The sequence below is a fragment of the Sparus aurata genome, chromosome 16, assembly GCF_900880675.1.
Source record: "Sparus aurata chromosome 16, fSpaAur1.1, whole genome shotgun sequence".
Lineage (NCBI taxonomy): Eukaryota > Metazoa > Chordata > Actinopteri > Spariformes > Sparidae > Sparus > Sparus aurata.
In genome coordinates, this window is record NC_044202.1 from 29,468,773 (window position 1) to 29,492,804 (window position 24,032).

General features: G+C 43.5%; 1 protein-coding gene and 1 long non-coding RNA gene across 4 annotated transcripts in view; both read left to right on the plus strand.

Annotated features, from left to right (window-relative positions):
- Positions 1-11,132: 11,132 nt before the first annotated feature.
- Positions 11,133-24,032, plus strand: part of gphna (gephyrin a) — a 143,299-nt gene continuing 130,399 nt past the window's right edge. For all 3 annotated transcript variants that reach the window (XM_030391843.1, XM_030391844.1, XM_030391845.1), the window contains exon 1: positions 11,133-11,277. In XM_030391843.1, the coding sequence (XP_030247703.1) occupies positions 11,214-11,277 (64 nt within the window). In that variant the 5' untranslated portion in view covers positions 11,133-11,213. The remainder of the gene's footprint in view (positions 11,278-24,032) is intronic.
- LOC115566121 (uncharacterized) lies at positions 12,916-14,246 on the plus strand. The gene is made up of 2 exons (XR_003980949.1): positions 12,916-13,357; positions 13,473-14,246. It is a non-coding gene; the product is annotated as an uncharacterized LOC115566121 (long non-coding RNA).

Sequence of the window (24,032 nt, forward strand, 5' to 3'; positions counted from 1 at the left end):
TCACTGTGCAGCTCCTCGGGAACTCCAAACCGGCAGAACATCTCGTCGACTAGTTTCTCTGCAGTGGTGGTGGCACTCTGGTCAGGGACCGCGTACGCCTCTGGCCATTTTGTAAAATAGTCCATAGCCACAAGGACGTAGCGGTTCCCCCAGTCGGTCGTGGGAAATGGGCCCAGGATGTCCACGCACACCCTCTCGAACGGTGCCCCCACCCGATACTGCTGCAAGGGGGCGTGTGACTGCCTCGTGGGACCCTTTTTGGCGGGGCAGGCATCACAGAGGTGGACAAACTGCTCTACATCATGACGGCAGCCTGGCCAATAGAATCGCCCCCTCAGCCGGCGTAGGGTCTTGGCTACACCAAAATGTCCTGCCCCCGCTGAACCATGGACCAGCTTGAGGACGTGGCTCCTCAGGCTGCGAGGAACCAGAAGCTGCAGAACCTCACGATGGCCTGCCGGAGATTCCCAGCGACGGTATAGAATGCCGTCCTGGGCTACGATGCAGGGCCACTGGGAATGCAGCGCCTTGGCCTCCGGGTCTAGCGCCGATACCGCTGCCCACTCTGGTCGTTGCCCGGCCCCCATCCAGGCATGAACCTTGGAGAGGACAGGATCTCGCTGCTGGTCCCTCTGGAGCTGCTGGGGATCGATGGTCTCACAGTCACCGTCGTCGGATGCCCCCGCAACTTGTGAAGCAGCCACCCTGGGGACTGGTAGGTGACGATCCTCCACACATTGGCAGAACCCACACCTCTCCCCCTCACATGGCCGCCGGGACAGCGCATCTGCGTTGTTGTGGAGTCTGCCAGCCCGGTGCCGGATGTCAAAGTCGTCGTCCTGGAGGATCTCCACCCACCTGGCCAGTTGGCCCTCTGGCTCCTTGAAGTTCAGCAGCCAGGTGAGTGAAGCGTGATCAGTCCGCAGGATGAACCGCTGCCAATACAGGTATGGTCGGAAGTGGCGAAGGCCCAGGACAACAGCCAGCAGCTCTCGCCGAGTGACACAGTAGTTCTTCTCTGGTTTGCTGAGTGTGCGGCTACAGTAGGCGATGACCTGTTCACCGTGCTCCCCCTCCTGGGACAGCACAGCGCCCACTCCCGTGTTGCTGGCATCTGTGTCGACAATGAAGATCCTCTCTGGGTCTGGGAAAGCCAGCACTGGAGCTTCCGTCAAAGCAGAGCGAAGTTGGGAGAACGCTGTAGCACAGTCTTTGCTCCACTGGAAATCCCGGCCTTTCTGAGTCAGCTGATGCAGGGGGGCAGCGATGGTGGCAAAACCTTTGATGAACCTCCTGTAGTACGATGCTAGACCCAGAAAGCTGCGAAGCTCTGCCACGTTACTTGGAGCTGGCCACTCTCGAACTGCAGCCACTTTGGTCGGGTCAGTGGCGACACCTTCTCCACTGATGACAAGGCCCAAGAAGGAGACCTTCCGGCGGAATAAGTGGCATTTCTTGGGGTTGAGACGAAGTCTAGCTCGGCGGATGGCTTGGAGGACATCATGGAGGTTCTGTAGCGCCCCCTGGAAGTCTGCAGCATGGGCTAGGAGGTCATCGAGGTACACCACACAGCGGTTTCGGGGTATGTCGGCCAGGACTCACAGTCCAAATGGCATCACCTTAAACTGCCACAGCCCCGGGCCGATCGAGAAAGCTGTCTTAGGGCAGGACTCTGGTGTCAGCTCCACTTGCCAATAACCACTGCGTAAATCGAGGGAGCTGAACCAGGAGGAGCCAGCAATGTAATCCAGGGCATCATCAATTCGTGGCAGAGGATAAGAGTCCTTGCTTGTGACATCATTTAAGCACCTGTAGTCCACACAAAACCGCCAGGTGCCATCTTTCTTACGTACCAGGACTGCTGGGGCTGCCCAGGGGCTGTTCGAGGGCTCGATGATACCTGCCTGATGCATCTCTTTGACCTTTTGCTGGGCAGCCTCCCCTTGGCAAGGGGGAGGCGCCGTGGGCGGAGGCGGATGGGGCGGGCTTCCCCCGTGTCTATATCGTGAAGGACCAGGTTGGTGTGGGTGCAGTCCTCGTCCCTGACAGCAAAAACGTTGCTGAAGGTCTGTAGTAAGTCCTTAAGCTGATGCTGCTGCTCTCTGTTCAAATTCTGACAGCTTCTTTTGAAAAGGTCGTTGATAGCCCCCTAGACCTCCGCGGTCTGCGACTGGGTGGTGAAAGGGGGGTCTGCTGACACTGGAGGCCACGGCGGTGTAGTCCTCTCTGCTGAAGCGGTCCTCACTGGCGGCTCAGATGCCTGGGTTGGGGTGTCACAGTCGCTGGACTCATGAAGAACCATGGTTTCAGTGCCCAGGGAGAGCGTTGCCCTGGACACGTCCACCACAGCACCCCACTTGCCCAGGAGGTCGAGGCCGACGATGCAGGGATCCTGGATGTTAGCCAACCAGACCACCATCACTCGAAGCGATCTGGTTCCTATCATCTTGGCACGGTCACCAGTGACAGTAGTGATGCACTGCATTGTGGGGCTCCACCCCTGGGCCGGTGATCTGCTGGAGTTCGGCAGGATCCCTGGGCATACCAGAGAAATAGTGGACCCAGTGTCCACCAGGGCTCGGCAGGGGACTCCCTCAAGGGCACAGTCCAGATATAGTCCATGTGACCGACCCAGGCGTCCAACTTGTGGTGAAAAGGAGTTGGGGGTAGAAACAACTCGAGTGGGCAACAGTTCCCCCGCACTGTTACCCCGGTCTAGTTTGACAACCCCGCCGATAGCTGGTTCCTTGGTGTTGGAGCTGGGCAGTTTCAGGCGATGTGGCCAGGAACCCCGCACCTGTAGCAGCCTTCGTCAAACCCCCTCTGGCGGCGCTGCCGTGGAGAGGGGGTGACTCGATGCACAACTTCCTCCTCGTCGCAGGTGGTCTGGCTCACTCTGAAGGCATCACTGCGTCGATGTCCTTCGGGGCATATGATGTGCTCCACTCGCTCGGCCTCTTCCAGGGCTGCTGTCAGTGTGCCGGGGGCATGCAGTCGGAGATGTTCCTTCAGACGTTCAGGCTGGAGGCCTCTGATAAAGGCCTGGACGGTAAGCTCCTCCTGCACAGCCTCACTAAAGCTGGGGTGTCCACGCCGGGCGTAGGTGCGTAGATCTGCAGCATAGGCGCCCAGGCTTTCACCAACTCCCCTCCTGCACTTGGAGAGTAGATCTCTGGCGTTGTCGGCGTGGATGCGACATCCAAATTGACGTTGAATTGCTGTCTTCAGCACCATCCAGTCTCTTAGCTCTTCCGGTCTGAGGTCGGTGAGCAGCTGTAAAGCCTTTCCCTCCAGGGAGAGAGCAACATGACCGGCAACTTCTTCCGCTGTCCAGGCGTTAATCTGTGCCGCTAGCTGAACCTGGATCAGATAGGTGTCTGCTGGCTCTTCTCCATTGTAGCGCGGCAGTTTCAGCGCCGCCCGCCAGGGATTCTCAGGCTGCTCCACCATCCTGGATGCTTCGATGACGCCAGCGGAGGTGGTCCCGGGGATCGCTGCTGGGGGCAGGGCGATGCCGGCCTTGCCGAGGCTGGGCTGCTGGCGAGTGTCACTGGCGACTCCGAGGATCGTGTCCCACGGTGGGCGACCCATAAGATCACCGTCGGCTCCGGCGTCCCGCAGCAGCCTTTCCACACGTCGCTCGCTCCGGAGATCACTCTGCCCGTCTGGCCGCTCGCCATAACTCTTCACCCTGCTTCTCTCTCGTATCAGTCCATTCTCTTCCATCTGAGCGATTAGGGCGTCGATTTCATTACAGGAAGTCATCATGACTTATCCCACTTCTGACACCAATGTAATGGACCAGCAAAAAGAAGTCAGCCGTGTTTAGTTTGGCAAGCTCTGGTCAGACTTCAGCCATTTATTTAAATCTCACACCAACATCTTAACAGACATCCCCTCATTCATGGTGCCACATTTATCAACTTTGTTACTCATCACAATTTATCCACAGAACAACCAGTGTGCATTAACCTGCAAGCGTCTTAACATCATCTTATTCCAGAACACATTCATGAACCATAATTAACCATAAACAATGACAACAACAGAATACCCACAAGTCCTTGTGCCACAGTCCACCAGGGGCGTTACAATATGATATTAAGCCCTTAGTGTTTTAATTTCTGAAAGCTCAACATTGTGCAACTTTTACATATTAACCCTCATCCATTTAAAAAATAAATAAACTGAAGCAACAACTATCTTTTTTCATTTTTGAATGATGTCTATACTGTTTTCACATTTTACTGATCTCAGTTATAGAATGCGCATGTGTGTTTTATTGAAAGCGAGACTGAGTGTGCGTAGGCTATAAATGTTCAGTGTTCTTTTTTTTGTATCACTGTGTCAGGATGAACAAGCAAATGTAGCTACTGTCCCTGTACAATGACAATAAAGACCTTTTTGACAGTGAAAATAGCTCACATTATCTGTGACAAATAAATTCTAGGTTGGCCTAATTAATATTTCATATTGCATTTTATTAAGATGTGGAAGCAGCAGTCGGAAATGGCAGCAAGTTAGAGCCAAATACAAAAATATCATTCAAAGTGGTATGTAGCCAAGCTGCCCCATCATTTTGTCAGTGTGTGGATAATATACTGTATCCCATTTTATTTTAATATCATCACTATCTTAAGCCAACAGGAAGAAGAATGAGAAAGAGGAAGACTAACAGATGACTCGTGACCATCAATTGATGGTCACGAGTCATCTGTCAACGGGATTTCTGGTTAAATTTAACTGCACAAAGGTGGAAAGCATAAAGAGATTCCTTTAAAAAGACCTATAATGCAACTGGATATTTCACTCATGTGAAAAGTCTGTCTAGACAATATTGTGTGCCACTGATAAAAGCCTATACATTCACTGTGCATGTGCCACCGATCACCTGCAGAAATTATTTTTGAGATTTCACCTGCACATTGATGCTGTGGATGGATTTGCGGTTGACATAGTCAGCCTCATGTTCCCCAAGGGGCCCCGTGATGGGTACATGTGTGCAGTCCACAGCACCAATGATCCTGGGAAATCCTATTTACATATATTATAGGCTATATTAGATTTCATTATGCAAGCAAGTAATACTGATGATGTAGAGGGGTATGAAAGTACATTACCGGATATTTTATAGAATCCTTCCTTAACAAGCATGCTCAAATGACTTGGGAACACTACAAACATATTCAGCTTCTCAGTAAGAGCAAGAACCACTTTGCAGATGGCGCAACACGCAGTGTTCTTGCTCAGATTTTCTGCATCACCAACTGAATGGTTCCCGTGGCAAAAAAACGAAGGGCTACAAAACAGTTTGCCCGACAGTGAGCGCACAGCTCCTTCGAGTGGCATTCCTGCCACTCGGCTCAATAAGTGAGCAAATGTACCGTATTCCCTCGGCTGAAAATCTATATCTTTCACAGAGAATTTCATCAGGAAATGCCAGCGGATCAGCGCGATCTCGAAGAAGCCGCTCTGGTCGTAGTGCTGCCCGAATTATTCTTGCTCCCCGAATTTTTCTTGCTCCTAGGTCCACTGGGTTCTCAATGAATGGTGACGCCATCTCCGAATGAGTTACACGGTGAAATAGCGGCGCTTTTATAGACGATTTTAAGCTGAAACTCTGAACATAATCTGGTTGGGTATGGAGGACCAAACCTGACATAAGTATAAATAAATAAATAAATAAATGCATAAATAAATGCATAAATAAATGTATGAATAAATAAATGCATAAATAAATGAATAAATAAATAAATGCTGAAATAAATGTATCAATAAATAAAAGTATAAATAAAAGAATAAATGCTTTTTATTTATTTCTACATTTCTGTTCACCTACATTTAATTATTTCTGTATTTCTGTTCACCTACATTTATTTATTTCTGTATTTTTGTATTTCTGTTCACCTACATATATTTATTTCTGTATTTCTGTGTCCATATGTAAATGAGGAGGTAGGAGGTCCTTTAATTATTCATTTATTTGATTCAGCATTTATTTATTTATACATGTATTTATTTATTTCAGCATTTATTTATGTATTTATGTATTTATTTATGTATTTATTTATGCATTCATGCATTTATTTATTTATTTATTTATTTATACTTATGTCAGGTTTGGTCCTCCATGGTCAGGACCAGGTTATGAGCTAAGCATAAGTTACCATGGTGATCTAGCCAGGTTAAAAGAGAGCCACCTTTGTAGTACATGGAAGCCTGGCTTTAGACTCAACATACCTCGCTAACCCACTAAACTGGCTTCGCAGTACACCCCTCAGGCGTTTATTTGGGACAGGCGTTTAATTCCCTCCTCACAAAAATCCGGGATGAAAATGTCACAAACTTCGCCAGCTTCTCTGTGAATTCTCTGGCATCCTTCTGGGCACAACACGTGAAAAAGGCGAAGAAGAAAAACGTGCAGTGTCAGTGGTCACGTCTTCTTAAATTAGACTCATCATTTATTTGGAACCGGCGGTTATTTACCAAAATATACACCTCCACCCAGCGTTTAAAGGGGACCACATGATGTGTTTTCTAAGGTTTTATGTGTTTACAGCTGCTAATGTATGTAACGCTGTTACTGTGATGTTACATGACAGTTAAATATTGAGTATGTCTATAATAACCACATCCTGACATGTAACTGTGATTTTTGATGGGTACTAATAACAACAATCATGACAAAAAATTAACAAAGACTGCAGATCACGATAAGAAGTTGCAACTGGCAGTGAGCTGCTTTCTTTTCTGTTAGCAGTGAAGTGATGTACTCCATGACAGAACATTATAGAATATGATAATGTATAAAACAACATTTAATGGTAAAAAAAAACTCATAAATAAAATTAGTAATAAATCATCCAAATTGCATTTTCATTTTCTTCTTCAAGACTGCTCATTTTGTAACTTAATTCAAATGATAAAGAAAAGGACATTTAAGATTTAATATTCAAAAGATGGCCAAGCAAATAGGTACCAAAATTCAATTTGAAATGTCAAATTTGAAAATTAAAATGCATTAGCAGAAATGCTTTTTCATTTCAAAGTCAGAGCTGCATTTTTTGACTCATAAATAAAATAAGTAATAAATCATCCAAATTGCATTTTCATTTTCTTCTTCAAGACTGCTTATTATGTAACTTAATTCAAATGATAAGGAAAAGGACATTTAAGATATAATTTTCAAAAGATGACCCAGCAAATAGGTTCCAAAATTCAATTTGAAATGTCAAATTTGAAAATTAAAATGCATTAGCCGAAATGCTTTCTCATTTCAAAGTCAGAGCTGCATTTTTAAATAAATAAAATTAGTAATAAATCATCCAGATTGCATTTTCATTTTCTTCTTCAAAACTGCTCATTTTGTTACACAAAGACAAAGAAAACTGCCTTTTCGTTTTGAAGCCCTCCCCCCGCAAAAAAAGGTCCAAAATTCAATTTGAATTCGCAATCCCAAGCGGCGCAGGAGAGTGACGTCAGCGGCCTCTCTTCTTCAGTGTTGCCAACATGGCGACTGTCTCGCTAGACTTAGCGACTTTTCAGTCCCTCTAAGCGACGTTATTTCGAAAAAGCGACCAGCGACAAATTTAGCGACTTATTCAGATCATCGGGGGAAAGGCGAGAAATAGATTATATTGTAATTCACATGCTGCTTAGAGTCATCGCAGTCCACGGCTCCTCTGCAGCAGCGCCGGGGTCTCTCCTGTCCCCTCCCACGCGGCTGCGCAGGCGACAGGCCGGTGTGTGGGGGCTGGCTGGGGCAGGCAGGAGCGTGGATCTGATGTCGGATAGCTGCCGTTTACTCTGTTTTGATCTGTTAATGTTAGGTGTCTTTAGCAAAGGTGAGACCCAGAAGCGGACAGGAGGCTGTAGCTGGATGCATGGAGTGTTTATTGTAACACGGACAAAGTCAGAGTAGGAGGAGGTGTGCACGGGGAAGCCACTCTCCGGGGCGCCGGAGAGCTGGCAGTCCTGTCGGCACGAGGAGCGCCGGGCGGGTGGAGCTGGAGCGGATTGAGTGGATTGAGCAGTGCTGCTCAGTTTGTCTTTGAAAAAGAAAAAAAAAAGCAGAGGAGAAGACAATAGGCTACCTATGTATTTTTGATTCAATATAAACTACATGAAGTTGATTGTGTATCCATCTCTTATAGCCATAGACGGATTATCATGACCACGGGCCTACACACGCAAACTGTGCGCACGCAAATGCTGTTACATTATTACATTGAATGTAATAATGTCCGCAAACGTAATAAACCTCAAACACCTACTAATACTGACCGTGCGTGCAAAATCCAGCTGCTGACCCTCCGCTCCGCTGTCACACAACGGATTCCCCGTCCGCGCTCCCTCTCTCTCTTATAATTGTTTGCCCGAATAATAATTTCCATGAAGAAAACATCGCCTGACATTTAAATTTAAATTCCCATTGACAATACAAATCTCAAAAAATCTGGATGTATTGCTCATTTGTAAACACAACACTTATCAGTCTATAGGCAAGAATCTAAAGGTTTATTAATTCAATTCATTTCAAATTCGCTTTATTGGCATGAATGCCACAACAACAATATTGCTCCAAGCACCAAGAACCACGAAAAGAATACCTAGCACAGTACCATTATACTTGCTGTGTGTGTGTATGTGAAATAATAATAATAATAATAATAATAATAATAATAATAATAATAACTTTGAACATTATCACAATTAAGTTATCAATCTGCGATGTAAAGAAAATGCAAACATTACAGACTTCTAACCATTTTCTAAAAGTGTCTGTATTTTAATTGAGAATAGTTTTTTATATAAATTACAGAAAAGGAAAAAAAAATGTGATTTGTTTTACCTATTTCAGCCATAAGCGGTCATATTGACCGCACATCATTTCGCGGGATTTCATTCATTGTCTCTCTTGTCTCTAACTTTGTTAGCGGTCTCCAGCTGTGCGACTGTAACACAACTTTATATGAAGAAGGACTAACACTAATAGCCTAATTGATTCTTATTTCTTCCACTTACAGAAGTGTTTACGACTCGAAACAATGTTATTATATATGACGTTTCTAAACCAAATGTCGCGGCTTCAAATGCATCAAATTCCCACATCCAGTTACGCAGGCAGCTGTCCAGGGTGCTGAACCAGGTGACAGACAAAGGCTGCACTCTGCGTTCTGATGTTTGCTGGGCAGATCTGTCCCCCTTGGTTTCTCATCCACTCTGTTGTGGGAGATCTCCCACAGAGCAAAAGAAATACACAATTTTTCTCTCTCGGCTGAACTCTGGCTTGAGCCCACTTCACCCAGGCGCGAGCCTGCAGCCCCCGCTCCTGCTGACAACAGACCGGGGAAGAAAACAGACATTTCTTTGCTCAGAACCCATATCAGGCTGTGTCTGAATATGTCCGAAGATCGGTATAACGCATTGGAGCAATCTTCATACAATTTCGGATATTTAGCATGATAAAATAATTTCAGTTCAACATAGCCATTTGTCCAGCTGAAGCATAATGAGCGTTATGTCATTAATATGAAGTAGGCTTGTTTTGCGGTTAATCAGCCACATGATCCGTTTGAACCCACAAAGCAAAAAGGGATAAATGCGCAGCCTCCGTTTCCTTTCTGATTGTGTCCGTTCGGAGTGGGGGTGGGGTCGGAATGGAGGGTTTCCCCAATAGACTTTTGGGAATAGCGGGGTCTTCGAAAAAAAAGGGAAACCCCGCCATTACGATGAATTGAAGTCTGTGTTCGGAACAGCGGGGTTTCGGAAAGGCGGGGCTCCAGACTATAAAGCGGCCGGTGATTTTGTGACCCGCTGCAGGTGCGTGGGTGTGGGGGAGAGAGAGACATTAGCTTATAGCACTTTGTAGAAGAAGCTTTATGAAGTTCACTCCATTGACTTGTATTAGTTCACGGGGCTGAGCTGCCACATCCATTATGGCGGCGATGTCGACAAAAGGTCTAGCGCTCAATGGCTGTGTCCAAATTCAGGGGCGGCACAAGCACACCGCCGCCCCCTAACGTAGATGCGTAGCACGGTCGGTCAGAAGAAGAAGAGAGGCCGCTGACGTCACTCTCCTGCGCCGCTTGGGATTGCGAATTCAAATTGAATTTTGGACCTTTTTTTGCGGGGGGAGGGCTTCAAAACGAAAAAGCAGTTTTCTTTGTCTTTGTGTAACAAAATGAGCAGTTTTGAAGAAGAAAATGAAAATGCAATTTGGATGATTTATTACTAATTTTATTTATGAGTCAAAAATGCAGTTCTGACTTTGAAATGAGAAAGCATTTCGGCTAATGCATTTTAATTTTCAAATTTGACATTTCAAATTGAATTTTGGTACCTATTTGCTGGGTCATATTTTGAAAATTATATCTTAAATGTCCTTTTCCTAATCATTTGAATTAAGTTACATAATAAGCAGTCTTGAAGAAGAAAATGAAAATGCAATTTGGATGATTTATTACTTATTTTATTTATGAGTCAAAAAATGCAGCTCTGACTTTGAAATGAAAAAGCATTTATGCTAATGCATTTTAATTTTCAAATTTGACATTTCAAATTGAATTTTGGTACCTATTTGCTTGGCCATCTTTTGAATATTAAATCTTAGATGTCCTTTTCTTTATCATTTGAATTAAGTTACAAAATGAGCAGTCTTGAAGAAGAAAATGAAAATGCAATTTGGATGATTTATTACTAATTTTATTTATGAGTCAAAAAATGCAGCTACATTCTTAAAATGAAAAAGCATTTCTATAAATGCATTTTAATTTGAATTATGGTACAAATTTGCTTCCATACCCTTCAATCTCTTGTTTGCAATGTTTACTTTGCTTGAAAATACTAAATGTAGACAACAGATAGTTCAGCTGTTGCTATATGTAGTATTTATTACAGTATTATTTGATATCCACAACCCCAACATATTATCTTCTACTACAAGTACTACTGATTGATGACTGACTGGACACTATCACGCCAATGTAATATACAGTATTTTACACTATGTCATCTCACTGTTATTATGGAGTCTCACGTGGAACTATTCCTAATACTCCAGTCTAAACTAAACTGTTTATCTGGGTGTTTGCTTCAAATCAAAACCAAAGGAGATGCATGCTCACAAATACAGAGTTGTCCTCCAGAGGTGCAGCAGCCCCGCACACCACTACACTCTATGTGCCGGCACAGTGCAGACAGAGGCTGTAAACATGGCGGCGGACGGGATGGTGCTCACCAACCACGACCATCAGACCCGAGTGGGGATTCTAACGGGTAAGTTAACTGTATCATAAATAGCTCAAAATGGTTTTCAATAATGCATGTAAGTGGCGTTTTATCGTCGTTGCCTATGAACGTCAGTGTCATGATACAAGCTGTCTTCGCTGCCGAGCTAGCTAACGTTAGCTAGTATGCTAAGCTAACCGGTGCCGTTGACTTTCATTGCTCCAATGTTAGCTGCCTGCCATTTGTCAGGTCGGACAGATGTTGAATATGCTTTACAACGGCATTAGCTGCAGCTGTGTATTGAAGTTTGTAACGAATATATCCACATGTGAAAAGTGGTTGTCACATGTAGTATTTTGCTAACGTTAGATAGCTGCACGATATTGCAACGAGACATTGTAGTCAGCGTCAAGTCAGACAGTAGCGAAGAGAATTCCCAGTCAAGATTTTCAAAATAAGGGGTCTCACCCTTTGCGAACATGTGCTAAAATGACATTTTAACAAAACAGGCGCTTTTATTTTGAAGGCAACCACCTCTTTTTTCCGATCCAGTTGTGCTTTGTCTTGCCACCTTTACGCAAGGAAACGTGTGTGTGTGTGTGTGTGTATATATATATATATATATATATATATATATATATTAGTATTACCGAGCCTACATCTGCAGCATTATTCATGTCCCTGAACAGATCCGATATGTTGGCATCTAGTGAGGATGCGTTTCATTATTTTCCGTTAATGATCATCTGACAGCAATTTAATTTGGTTTTAATGTCTGTCTTTATTTACCACAGAAAAGTAGATTTATTAACATGGAGTCGTGCGTTTGGTTGCTATTAAAAGCAGTGAGATGGCAAGGCGCATCGTCAAAGCGAAATGAATTTCGTTTTGCAGCTTCCCGGATTTCCTCTGAGTCGTGCAGAGGAGAACCGGGACCAATATATAAACGTGTAGCAGCCAGCAGCAAGTAGTAGCCCTTCTGCCTCCTTGCTAAGGTAAAGAGAGACGTGAGAACAATGCTAAGATGATCCGAGGCAGCAGCTGCCTTGGAAATCTGTCATGGTTTTGTTGAGCTAGCATGTTGGCTAACAGCAGCCAACATTGTTGCCCATCCAGCTGACAACCTAAACCTCCTGACAAATTCCTAACCTATTCATTTGGTGTGTGTGTGGGAATGGGTGTTTCATCTTGTTTGTCACATCTACTGATGATGTATGGGGAAGACATTTGAACTAAAGAGTTAAGTCAAGTTTAGGGTTACATGTAGGGTTGGTAGGCTATATACATAATTTGAGTTTGAAACATTAAAAAGCATATAGCAGATATTTCTACAGCTAAGCATCCAGGGACAGAGTGTGCCTTCTTGTAATATTACATCTTCCGCAAGAGGCAATAGTGAGCCTTAGTCTGCCACAGGAGAGTATGAATAAGTCAAGCTGGCCAGAAGGAATGGGTACCGCATAGAAGCCGTCAATTAGTTAGTGAACAAACGATGCAGACGCTCCAGAAAAAGGACTTTGATCACCATAAATAACAGCTTCCGGTGAGGAACCAGGTCTGCAGCAAAAAAAGGAGCTACATAAAAAAAAGCTAAACAAGAGTACATATCTCCAGGGCTTTCCGACGCTGGAGACGGCTAAAGCAAGTAAAAAGCTGAACTTGCAACATTTCTTTAGACTGGTAAGTAATATCTTATGTTGCTGTTTACCGAAAAATATTTTTAGTCTAATGACAACACATACTGTAATAGTCGGTGTGATATGACTGTTTGTTGTTACTGTTGCATTGCTAAAACTGAGCAAAATCAGCTGTACGGTAAACTTATACACAATGGCTACACATGAAGATTATAAGATAGCAGTCTTATTTTGACCATTGCTGTCATAAGATGAGGCAAGATTTTTGGTTGGGAAACTTTGCTAGATATTTGAGGACATTGCAAGATGTATTATGTTGTCTAACTGTAGCAATGACATTGATAGATATTGCATACAGTTAGTAAATCCTGAAATTCTTGTAACAGCTATTAACAAGGAGCAGGTTGGCTTCTTAACCCATGAAGAAACGACCAGGCCTGCCAAGCTGAAAGATCCTGCTCTAGCAAACATTGGACCAGTGACAGTGACAAGTAAGTGTCAAGTGGCTGAAGATCGCAGTTAATTGTACTTTGTAATCTCTATGTCCTATGAAAAGTCTGATGAACTAGTGATGAATGACCACCCTTTCTTTATTCTCATCTGCAGCCTTTCTCATCAACAAGTGGACATCTGTTTCTACAATATACATTAAGATGACACCTTTGACAATCATCCCATAAAACTAGGGGTGTGCATCTCTCCCTTATAAGATGATGTGAAACGTATCTAGATACATGGGCTAGGCTACGATTCAGGGACAATATTTTTTATTACGGAACAATTCAATAAAATTTGATTCCGATTTGGTATCATACGATACAGTTTTTATATTATATTCATATTTTTTATTAAAGACCAGGGAAGACCAGGGAATCTTATTGATTTTTTCTTGATTTTTACCTGACAAGCAGAGGGCAGACATATCCCTCGCGCTGACCTTTTATTTTTACAAGAGTTTGAAAATGCTGTGATCAAGTAGCAGCATAGCTGCCTTACTCACGATTCATAACTTTAGAATCATGCCATTGATGGCACACAGTACATTAAGATTGATTTGATTGGCGTTTGTGATCGGCTGTCCGTGTAGTCATACTTTAACTTTAATTGTTTTAGACCCCTACATGACACATATTCTCTCCACTGAACTTTTGCACATCCCATGATGCAGAGGTTTGCACAGGACTATAACTTTGTCAGTCTAGAACATACAGTACATACTTTGCTATAGTATTTCTTTGTATTTTTATTCTGATTTTCTATTCTATGTATGGTCTTGACTACAAATTCCTTCCTCTCACAAAGGGTGCCCTTTAGTGTCCTCTATTGCACAGATATTTTTGAAAATTCTATACATTCTGTAATAAATGTCAAAACATCAAAGGCTTTCTTGTGTTGACAATGACTTATTGAAACATTCCAACCTGCTGGAAAGGCTTCTGGGCCAGCCTTGCTCGAATAGGGGTTACAAAGGTTGTTCAGTATGGCTGCTTACACAGACTTGTATTTGTTACTCTGATTGAATTTGGTAAAGTTTCATTTAGCACATATTGTGTAACAATGAGTGCAACAATGAAACTGAGGAATGGTGAATATATGGGTAAATAATAACATATTATAACATATATTAGTAATTTTGGTCCACAACTTGGACAATTAATTTGCATTTAAACAAATAAAATTGAAGAATAAGGCCCATTGTTTGTACTAGTCACTTCTTGTGGGCTGATATGCTAGATGTGACATTAGGCCAATAAAACATTTTTGTCTGTGACTGCAGCGAGCTTAGTTTAAGTGACATACTGCACAAATTATGCTGCTTCAAATTATACTGCACAAATTATGCTGCTAAATACTAGTATACCAAATGTATATTAATACACAACCAAAAATAGTCCTCCTGCATATGCTCTGAGAAACTTCTTGGAAATCTACAATGGCCAGCTGATTCAAGAAATGACTTTTGAACATGTACACCTTCGGTAGAGACAAATTAGCTTCACTTAGCTCCAGTTTGTACTAGGGGTGTGCCAAAATATCGATACTACGATATATCGCGATATTTCGATATTTCGTCTTGTGGTACGTTATCGATACACTGGTGCCAAATATCGATATTTAAAAATGTAAAAAAAATTATATATTTTTTTTTTGGCCCATCACCACCACCCCTCTTCGGAGGACAGCTTTATCTTTATTCAAACATAGGTATACAACCAAATAAATTTTTAAAAAATGGTTTAAGTGGCTTTGAAACCCACACATATAGATATTTAATGATAGTTGTAGTCAGTGTGTGTGTGTTAAGAAGAGACACTGTGCAATATACTCTTTGTTTACTTGGCTGTCATTCATGTGAAATTGATTGACAGTGTTTTGTAATTCCTGTGAAATGGATTCAGTGCAGTCAATAAATTCTGAATTTCTTCAGTGATACAGATATCATGATGTATCGTGGATGAAATTCCTTGCAATATATCGATTATCGCAGAATCGCTGTATCGTGATATTATCGTTATCGTGGGCAAAATATCGTGATAGTATTGTATCGCGAGGTACCTGGTGATACCCAGCCCTAGTTTGTACCATTTTAATGTAGTACAGCTTCATTTGAGTCACAACTGAACAGCTGTTTTTCTGAAAAGAACAGAAGATATCACTGATGCTTGGTACCAATGAGGTTCTGAACTACTTAAATCACTTGCTGCAGAGCCTGCCTTCCTTTCCAGAGCTGTGCACGGACCATGCCAGTTTGTGACATGTATGTATGTGACGGCACAAAATAATATATTGTCAGTTTCTTAGGTTATAAGAAGACGTCCTCTCCTCTTTGTCGATATGTTCTAATGGCAGGTGTGTTGTTCTTTATATTAAGTGTCCATAGCACCTCTCCTCTCCTCTGCAGGAGTGCAGATCACAGTTTTAAAGAGTTTAATGTTCTGTATGGCAACAGGAATCTGATGTTCATATTTGAGGAACAGGGTTGTGTTGTTTGGAACTGACTCATTATGAGTTCTAATCCAAATGCATTTAAACCCTACCGGATTTCTTTCAGTACATCAAACAAGGCATGATACTGTGAGGTAATGAAACACAGCTATTAATGACCTTTATGAAACTGTCCCAAAAACCAAATGCTTCCACAATATGTATCATAAAAGGGTGTTCAAGCATGCCAAAGGCTTTTGAAATTGAGAAATAGAATAAAAACCTTATCCTTAGTCAGTTCACTGTAATCTAGTATATCTTGTATGAAATGGATTTTATTGTGACTAGATTACCATTAAAGAAACCTGACAGAGGTTCAGTGGTGACTGACCTTTTTAGAGAATAATTGAATATATTTGATAATAGTTTATAGTCATTGTTTAACAATGTGATTTAGATTAGATTTTTACCTGGTTTTGGAATTATAACTATGACACCTTTATTCTCATTGGAAGACTATACCCACCAAGATCTTTTTACCTTGTGTAGAATTTCCCTATGTCCAAACCGAAAATGTTACAATTTGTGGTTACAGTGGTCCCTCGTTACTATACCCACCAAGATCTTTTTACCTTGTGTAGAATTTCCCTATGTCCAAACCGAAAATGTTACAATTTGTGGTTACAGTGGTCCCTCGTTAATTGCGGGAGTTACGTTGTAAAAATAACCTGCAATTGGCGAAATCCGTGAAGTAGTCAGCTTTATTTTTTACAATGATTATAAATGTTTTAAGGTTGCAAAACCCCTCACTACACACTTTATACACTTTTCTCAGACAGGCATTAACATTTTCTCACATTTCTCTCTTGTTTAAACACTCTCAAAGTTCAAACCTTCGTAGAAAAATAAGTACAGTATTATAGAAGAAACCAAAGACCACAACCTGTTTTCAGGCCCAAACATTTGTTTGAGAAATAAAAATATAAACGTTTTCCTATAAATAATTATGATGGCTTTTAGAAATAACGAATGTAATGTTAACAAGCAACATACGAGGTTGGACACATTAGAAATTATCAATACAGTAGTGACTCACGCGTATTTCAGAGTTCCTCTGACCGTTACTCTTCGTCCTGGCGCCGCTCCATTGTAGCGTCTTTTTCCACTGAAGGCGTCGGTGCAGGTGTCTTTTTCCGAGTGAAGAACATAGTTATGGGTAGTTGTTGGCGCTCTTTTTTCTTCTGGGCGAGAAGATTCTTATAAACAGACATACCACCTTCGATTATATTTGAGAACTGTAATGAACGAAACATCAAAGCGTCCCATTCTTGTGCAGCTCGCTGAAGTTCATCGGCCATTCTTACCATGGTTGCCAAGCGATCAAGTGTTCGTCCATCCTCCTCGTCTTTATCAACACTTGCGTTCTCTTCTTCCTCTTCTCCCTCGTACTCGCTTGGTGGCTTTGTCATCTCTGCCAGGTCGTCATCAGTCAGCGGTTGTGAGTGGGCATCAACCAGGGCATTAATGTCATCAGGAGTCATATCATTAAAGCCATCTCCTCCGAGCTGTCTAGCCAGATTCACAGCTGCATCTACCGCAGAGTGATGGATCTCATCAGAGAGCATCCGGTAGGGTTGTGCACTGCCTCTGGCCACAGTTTTTTCCAGCAGGCATTTAAAGTTTCAGTTTTCATCTCCTGAATGCCCCTCTGAATATTTTGGAGACATGATCCAATGGTGTATTCACGCCAATAGGCCTGTAGTGAGAAATCTTGATCCGAGTCCATAACCGCAACAAGATGTTGCGCGTATAGAGAGCCTTGAAAGCGCGGATGATGCCTTGATCCATGGGCTGAATCAGCGATGTAGTGTTTGGCGGCAGAAATTCGATTTGCACACCATCATATGACAAATCATCAGCGTGGCCTCCGGCATTGTCTATGAGAAGAAGCACTTTAAAGTCCAGTCCTTTTCCTCTCAAATAACGCTTGACCTCCGGGATGAAACACTGTTTGAACCAATCCAGATTGAGCGCTTTTGTCATCCAAGCTTTTTTGCATCCAGTAAATGGGCAACGCATTCTTATTTTTGTTTTTTAGGGCTCTAGGATTTTTGAACCTTTAAATTAGCCCTGGTTTTATCATAAAGCCCGCAGCATTTCCACACATAACCAGAGTCACGCGATCTTTTTTTAAATCCTGGGGCTTTGGCTTCGTCCTGCATTATGAAGGTGTGGGAGGGCATTCGTTTCCAAAATAAGCCAGTCTCATCCATATTAAAAACTTGTTCAGGCTTATATCCCCCTTCCTCGATGATCACTTTGAATTTGTTGTTCACGTATGCCTCTGCTCCAGCGGTATCCGCAGACGCGGCCTCTCCGTGCAGAGAAACATTTTTAAGTCCAAAGCGTTTCTGAAATTTCTCAAACCAGCCCTTGCTGGCATTAAATGGGCTTGGTTCTGTGTGAAAAGTACTTGTCGACGGCCTGGGATCCGCATCATCCTGCTCCTCGCTGTCATGGACGTCATCGCTGTCAGCAAAAGTTTCATAAGGCTGTTTAGCTTTTGTGCGGATGATGTTGGTATCCAGCGTAATGTTCTTTTTCCTGGAGTCACTGATCCACAAAGCTAAAGCAGACTCCATCCTTACGTCTATGTCTTGTTGCGGACAGTTACAACCCTCTTTGCATCCTTGTTAAAACTTATTGCTGCTGTCGTCCTTATGTTATTTTCCTCCTTCTTTATGTAACAAACTGAAGATTCATTTATTCCGTAATGGTGCCCAACAGCCGCGTAACTTTTACCTACCTTAGCATGTCAAGAAGTCCAACTTTTTGTGCGATGGTTAGCATCTTTCTCTGCCTTTTGGGTGCGACCGCAGGTGCCTTTGTCGGTGCAGAACGTTTCGTCGACATTGTGGGTTTTGTCGGGGAGAAAGCTTGCAAACATACTGCACTTCAGTCACACTGCCAGCGATCAAAGATACTGTAAATTTGGCAAGCTGAATGCATTCTGTACTGTACAAGAGACACCGTACGGAGGAGATTGATTGACAATGATCTACAGTCCCTTAGCCAATCAGGACGCAGAAGACGACGCACGGGCTCTCCCTTAGCCAATCAGGAAGCAGAAAACAATGTGCTGTAAAAAAAAAAAAAGCATGCAAAATTGCACTAAAAAAATCCGCGAAACTGCAAGGCCGCGAAAGGTGAACCGCGTTATAGCGAGGGACAACTGTATACCACATTGGTATTGTAAACGATTGAGTGCATTATCCAATTCTTCAAGCATTATTTCTGCATCATAATAACCAGTGTGGGTATCAATTAGAAAAATGTTAATAGTCATGTTTAGAGTATGAGTTTCTATAAAAATGGTTACAGAAAGAACATTTTTAATCAGAAATTGTTTTGGGACCAGCACATTCTTCAATGTTTTAATGGCATTCCTGTCTTGACATCCTTCTAGTTTGAAACCATAGTAAATGTTTTGTTCTTATTCCTCTATCCACTTAACCTTTGATCAGATATAGGCCTACTTAGCTTTGTGAAAAAGGATGGGACAAGCTGGTTATGCATTTCCATCATTTTAATGTTTTCTTAAATCCTTTTCCTATTTCCTAGCCATAACAGTCCATTTTTTTTGTAGAAGATGTTCAATATTTTTCTAACTTTATATTTCAAGAATTCCTATTTGTGTATACACACTGTCATTGAATTTCAGAAGATTCCTGAAGTTCTGAGTGTGACTCATACTTCAATAGAACTAAATAATTTTCCAAAACCCTTATTATTTTGACTAGTATTAACTGTATTAAGTTCCAAAACATTTCGACTATGGTATGCTTAATGTTACATGGCATGTGAAATTATGATCAATAAGAGTGACATTTCGGTTGTTGCAGAGGAGTCAAGGATTGGGACGTTAACGTTACACTGTTTGTTTAGTTCCAGGCCAGCAATGCATTTTACTGAGCACAATTGTTCCCTCTTCCCTCTCACTGGCTGGCCTGCACTAATATTAAGCTAGTCAAGCCCAACTTACCTGGCTAACATGACAAACAGATAACCATGACCAACACAACGAAGTAGCTCATGACTCATGGACAAGTCATATGGAGTCATTGTGTATTTCACAAACTAGTTACAAACTTATAGAGGGAAACTCTGCTCTGTTCAGCCAATGTGCCCCCTACCATAGAAGACGTTAGCCCTATTCACACTGCCCTTTCAGTGCAGGAATCATGCACCAAATCTCCCCATCATTGACTGTGTGAAAGTTACAGATGCAGAGAGGGGGGACAGATTGCTGCAGCTCTGATGCGCCTCCTCTCTGTTGACCTGTAAGAAGACAGACCACACAAGATAATTAGCACAAAAAAACCCCATCAGAATGTAAAATTGTTACATTATATCTATTCATTCTATCTATTCATACTATCTACATATATAAGTGGATAGTAAAACAGAAAAGAGCAATTATTCATGGAAGCCAATGGTATGATCAAGATCAGTCAATATGTGAGGCAGCGGGAGCCAGGAGAGAAATATATTTCTGGGGGGCCATGGTCCAGCAGAAACTAGCCTAAATGAAATGTGAGAAGGAGAAAGAGGACCAAAAGAAAGCTACAGAGAGGGGAGTGAGAGAGTGACACAGCTTGCAGCTTGAGTTAACAGAAATCAAAAAACAAAAGTTAGAGGAGTGCAGCGTTTATCAGAAATAAAAGAATTCTCGTTTGCAGGACAACATGAACTTAAGTATTACAGTCACAGGGTGTCCGTGGGGTTGTAAAAGGTATTAAAAGGTAGTGAAAGAAATTAGCACAAATTAAGGCAATTGAAAAGTATTAAAATGTAATAAACGTCATCTGAACAGGTAACGAGGTTTTATATTTTACCACTATGAGGTTTTTTTTTCCATTTGTGGGAAGTGCAGGCCTATCTCCTTAAAACATTTGTGAAATATTTTGTAATAATATGGGATTGTTCACTAAAAACTCTTTTTTTTTGTTTTTGAGGATTACTCCTATTTGGATATTTTGTTATGGTTTTTGCAATATCAGAACCCAAAAGCACGACTGAGAACCACAGGTAACAGTGAATGTTTTAATGTTTAATTTTCAAAAGTGAAAGGACAAGTGAAAGAGAGGAAGGGTGGTGCGAAGTCCCGGGGTTCCGTTGTGGCTCGTGATGTCTCCAGTGAGGGAGAGGTGAAGGTGTCGTGGTGTGACGTCTGCTGCAGAGCAATGGCGGTGTTGCAGCACGGTGTACTGAGGTCCGTCGTCTCGGGCGTACTCACTCGACGAGGGAAACACAGGAGAGCAGGCGGCTAGCAGGCAGTTCCAAAGGCAGGCAGTAAAGCAGCAAGCACAAGGCTACAATGTTAGCATGGCAATCATGTATACTGTTTCTGGGAGACATGGAAGGTGGGATGGATCCTCAATGATGCCGGGAGTTTGAGGCAAACCGCAGAGGGATTCACAATGGACTTGATTTCAAAAGGACCAATGAACCTGGGAGACAGTGTTTTGGAGGTTACACTGAGGGAAATGTCCTTAGAACTTAACCAAACCTTTTGTCCTGGTTTGTACTCTGGGGCAGGAGTACGCCGCTGGTCAGCCAAACTCTGGTTCTGGTCTTGAGTGCGCAGGAGAGACGCTCTGGTTTCCCTCCAGATTCTGCAGATCCTGCAGAAGTTGAGCTGGACCGATGGCACAGCGATCTCCTGCTCCTGAGAAGGGAACGAAGGTGGTAAGTATCCTACAGACGCCTCGAATGGTGTTATACCCGTAGCTGCAGATGTCCAGAGAGTTGTGTGAGTACTCGTCCCAGGTGAGATGAGTACTCCACGAGGCTGGGTTCCGAGCACAAATGCAGCGCAGCGCTGTCTCCTGATCCTGATTGGCTCTTTCAATCTGGCCGTTAGACTGCGGGTGGTACCCAGACGATAAGCTCACCGCCGCGCCCAATGCCCGGCAAAACTCCTTCCAAACTCTGGATGTAAAACTGGGGGCCTCTATCCGACACGATGTTTGCTGGAATCCCATGCATCCGGAACACATGATTCACCAACAGTTCTGCGGTTTCTGTAGCTGAGGGAAGTTTAGGAAGGGCAACAAAATGTACCGCTCTGGAGAAACGATCCACAATTGTAAGAAAAGTGTCATTACCATGGGGTAAAGGCAGTCTGGTTACAAAGTCCAAAGCGATGTGAGACCAAGGACGGCCGGGCACTGGGAGCGGACAGAGGAGACCTGCAGGTGGTGTGATGATGTGAAGATGTGTCGCTTTCCCTTGGGCACACACAGTACAGGCCTTGATGTATTGTTGGCCACCAGAAATGCCGTTGGAGAAACGAGAAGGTGCGGGAGGAACCAGGATGGCAGGCGAACCGGGATGTGTGACTCCACTGAAGGACCTGAGGACGTACAGAGTCAGGCACAAACAAACGACCCTGGGGACCACCACCAGGATCTGGGTTAGTTTCGAGAGCTGTTCTTACCAGGGACTCAATCTCCCGGGTCAAGGAGCCGATCAGACAGGATGCAGGGAGAATGGTGTCAGGAACAGGAGAACTATCCCTGCTGTCATGAAACTGCCGGGATAAGGTGTCAGGCTTCACATTCTTGCTCAACCAGGGCCCACCGGGCTTGGCAACAGTTCAACCGTTTAGCACCTTGAATGTAAGCCAGATTCTTATGATCAGTCCATACCGTAAAAGGTGACCCTGTCCCCTCCAACCAGTGTCTCCACTCCTCGAGTGCCAACTACACAGCCACAAGTTCATGATTTCCCACGTCGTAGTTGCGCTCTGCAGGCGACAGCTTCTTAAAAATAAAGCACAGGGGTGTAATTTGTCATCAGCGACTCTCTGAGGCACTGCGCCGACGCCAATATCAAAAGCGTCAACCTCAACCACAAACTGATGGGTAGGATCTGGTTGAACCAGAATGGGAGCCGAGGAGAAGCATCGTTTGAGCTCCAGAAACGCCTCCTCAGCCGCTGGAGACCAAACAAAAGGCACAGAGAGAGATGTGAGTCTAGTTAGCGGTTGAACTACCTGGCTGTAGTTCCTGATGAAACGCCGATAGAAATTTGTGAAGCCCAGGAACCGTTGGAGTCGTTTACGTGACTGAGGTGGGGGCCAATTGGTCACGGCTTTGACCTTAGCAGGATCAGTTCTCACCTGCCTTTTCTCCAAAATATAGCCAAGGAAAGAAACAAATGGGACTTGAAACTCACATTTCTCCCTCTTAACAAACAGTTTGTTCTCCCTCAACCTCTGCAGTACCTGTCGCACATGCACAATGTGCTCCTCGAGGCTCTGGGAGAAACTCAGAATATCATCCAGGTACACAAACGCAGAATAATTCAGAAAGTCTCTCAACACATCATTCACCATAGCTTGAAAAATGGCCGGGGCATTAGTAAGTCCAAACAGCATCACTAAATACTCAAAATGTCCCAGTGGCGTGTTGAATGCCGTTTCCACTCGTCTCCTTCCTTGATACCCACTAGGTGATTTGCGTTACGCAGGTGCAGTTCGGTGAAGATGGTTGCGCCATGGAGAGGTTCAAAAGCAGAGTTGATGAAAAGTAATGTGTATTCATTTTTAGTAGTAATGTTAGTCGGACCTCGAAAGTCAATACATGGTCTCAGAGTCTTATCTTTCTTTTCGACAAAGAAGAAGGCGAATAATACCTGAGTTCAGGGAGTCTGTAATGTAGGTCTCCATGCTTTCACGTTCCGGAGCTGAGAGGTGACTTGAGACAGGAGGAATAACAAAAAGGACTCCAACTACCTTACCCAATTTTGCCTGCTGCCCAATCAGTCACGGGTTGTGTTTTTGGAGCCAGGGTAAACCGAGTACCAGCGGGGCATGAGATGATGACATGACATGAAAAGCAAATTGTTCTCGGTGGTTACCAGCTAGTAACAGAGATAATGTTTTAGTTTGGTGAGTGATGTGGGCCAATACATCACCATTGAGCGCGTTGACTACCAAAGGCGTATCAATGGAAAAAGTCAGCGCCTGTTCAACAAACTGAGAGTCAAGCAGATAAGGGAACCAGAGTCAATGAGGGCCTCGAGTCTCAAGGTTTTACCATTTAGCAATATGCAAGCACCAATGTTGATGTGCTTACGAGGTAACATAGGACCACAGTGCTACTCACCAGAACCCCGACTGCGACTGGCGAGGGCTGGAGTTTAAACGATGAGTGCAGGTTGCCAGTTGATGTCCAG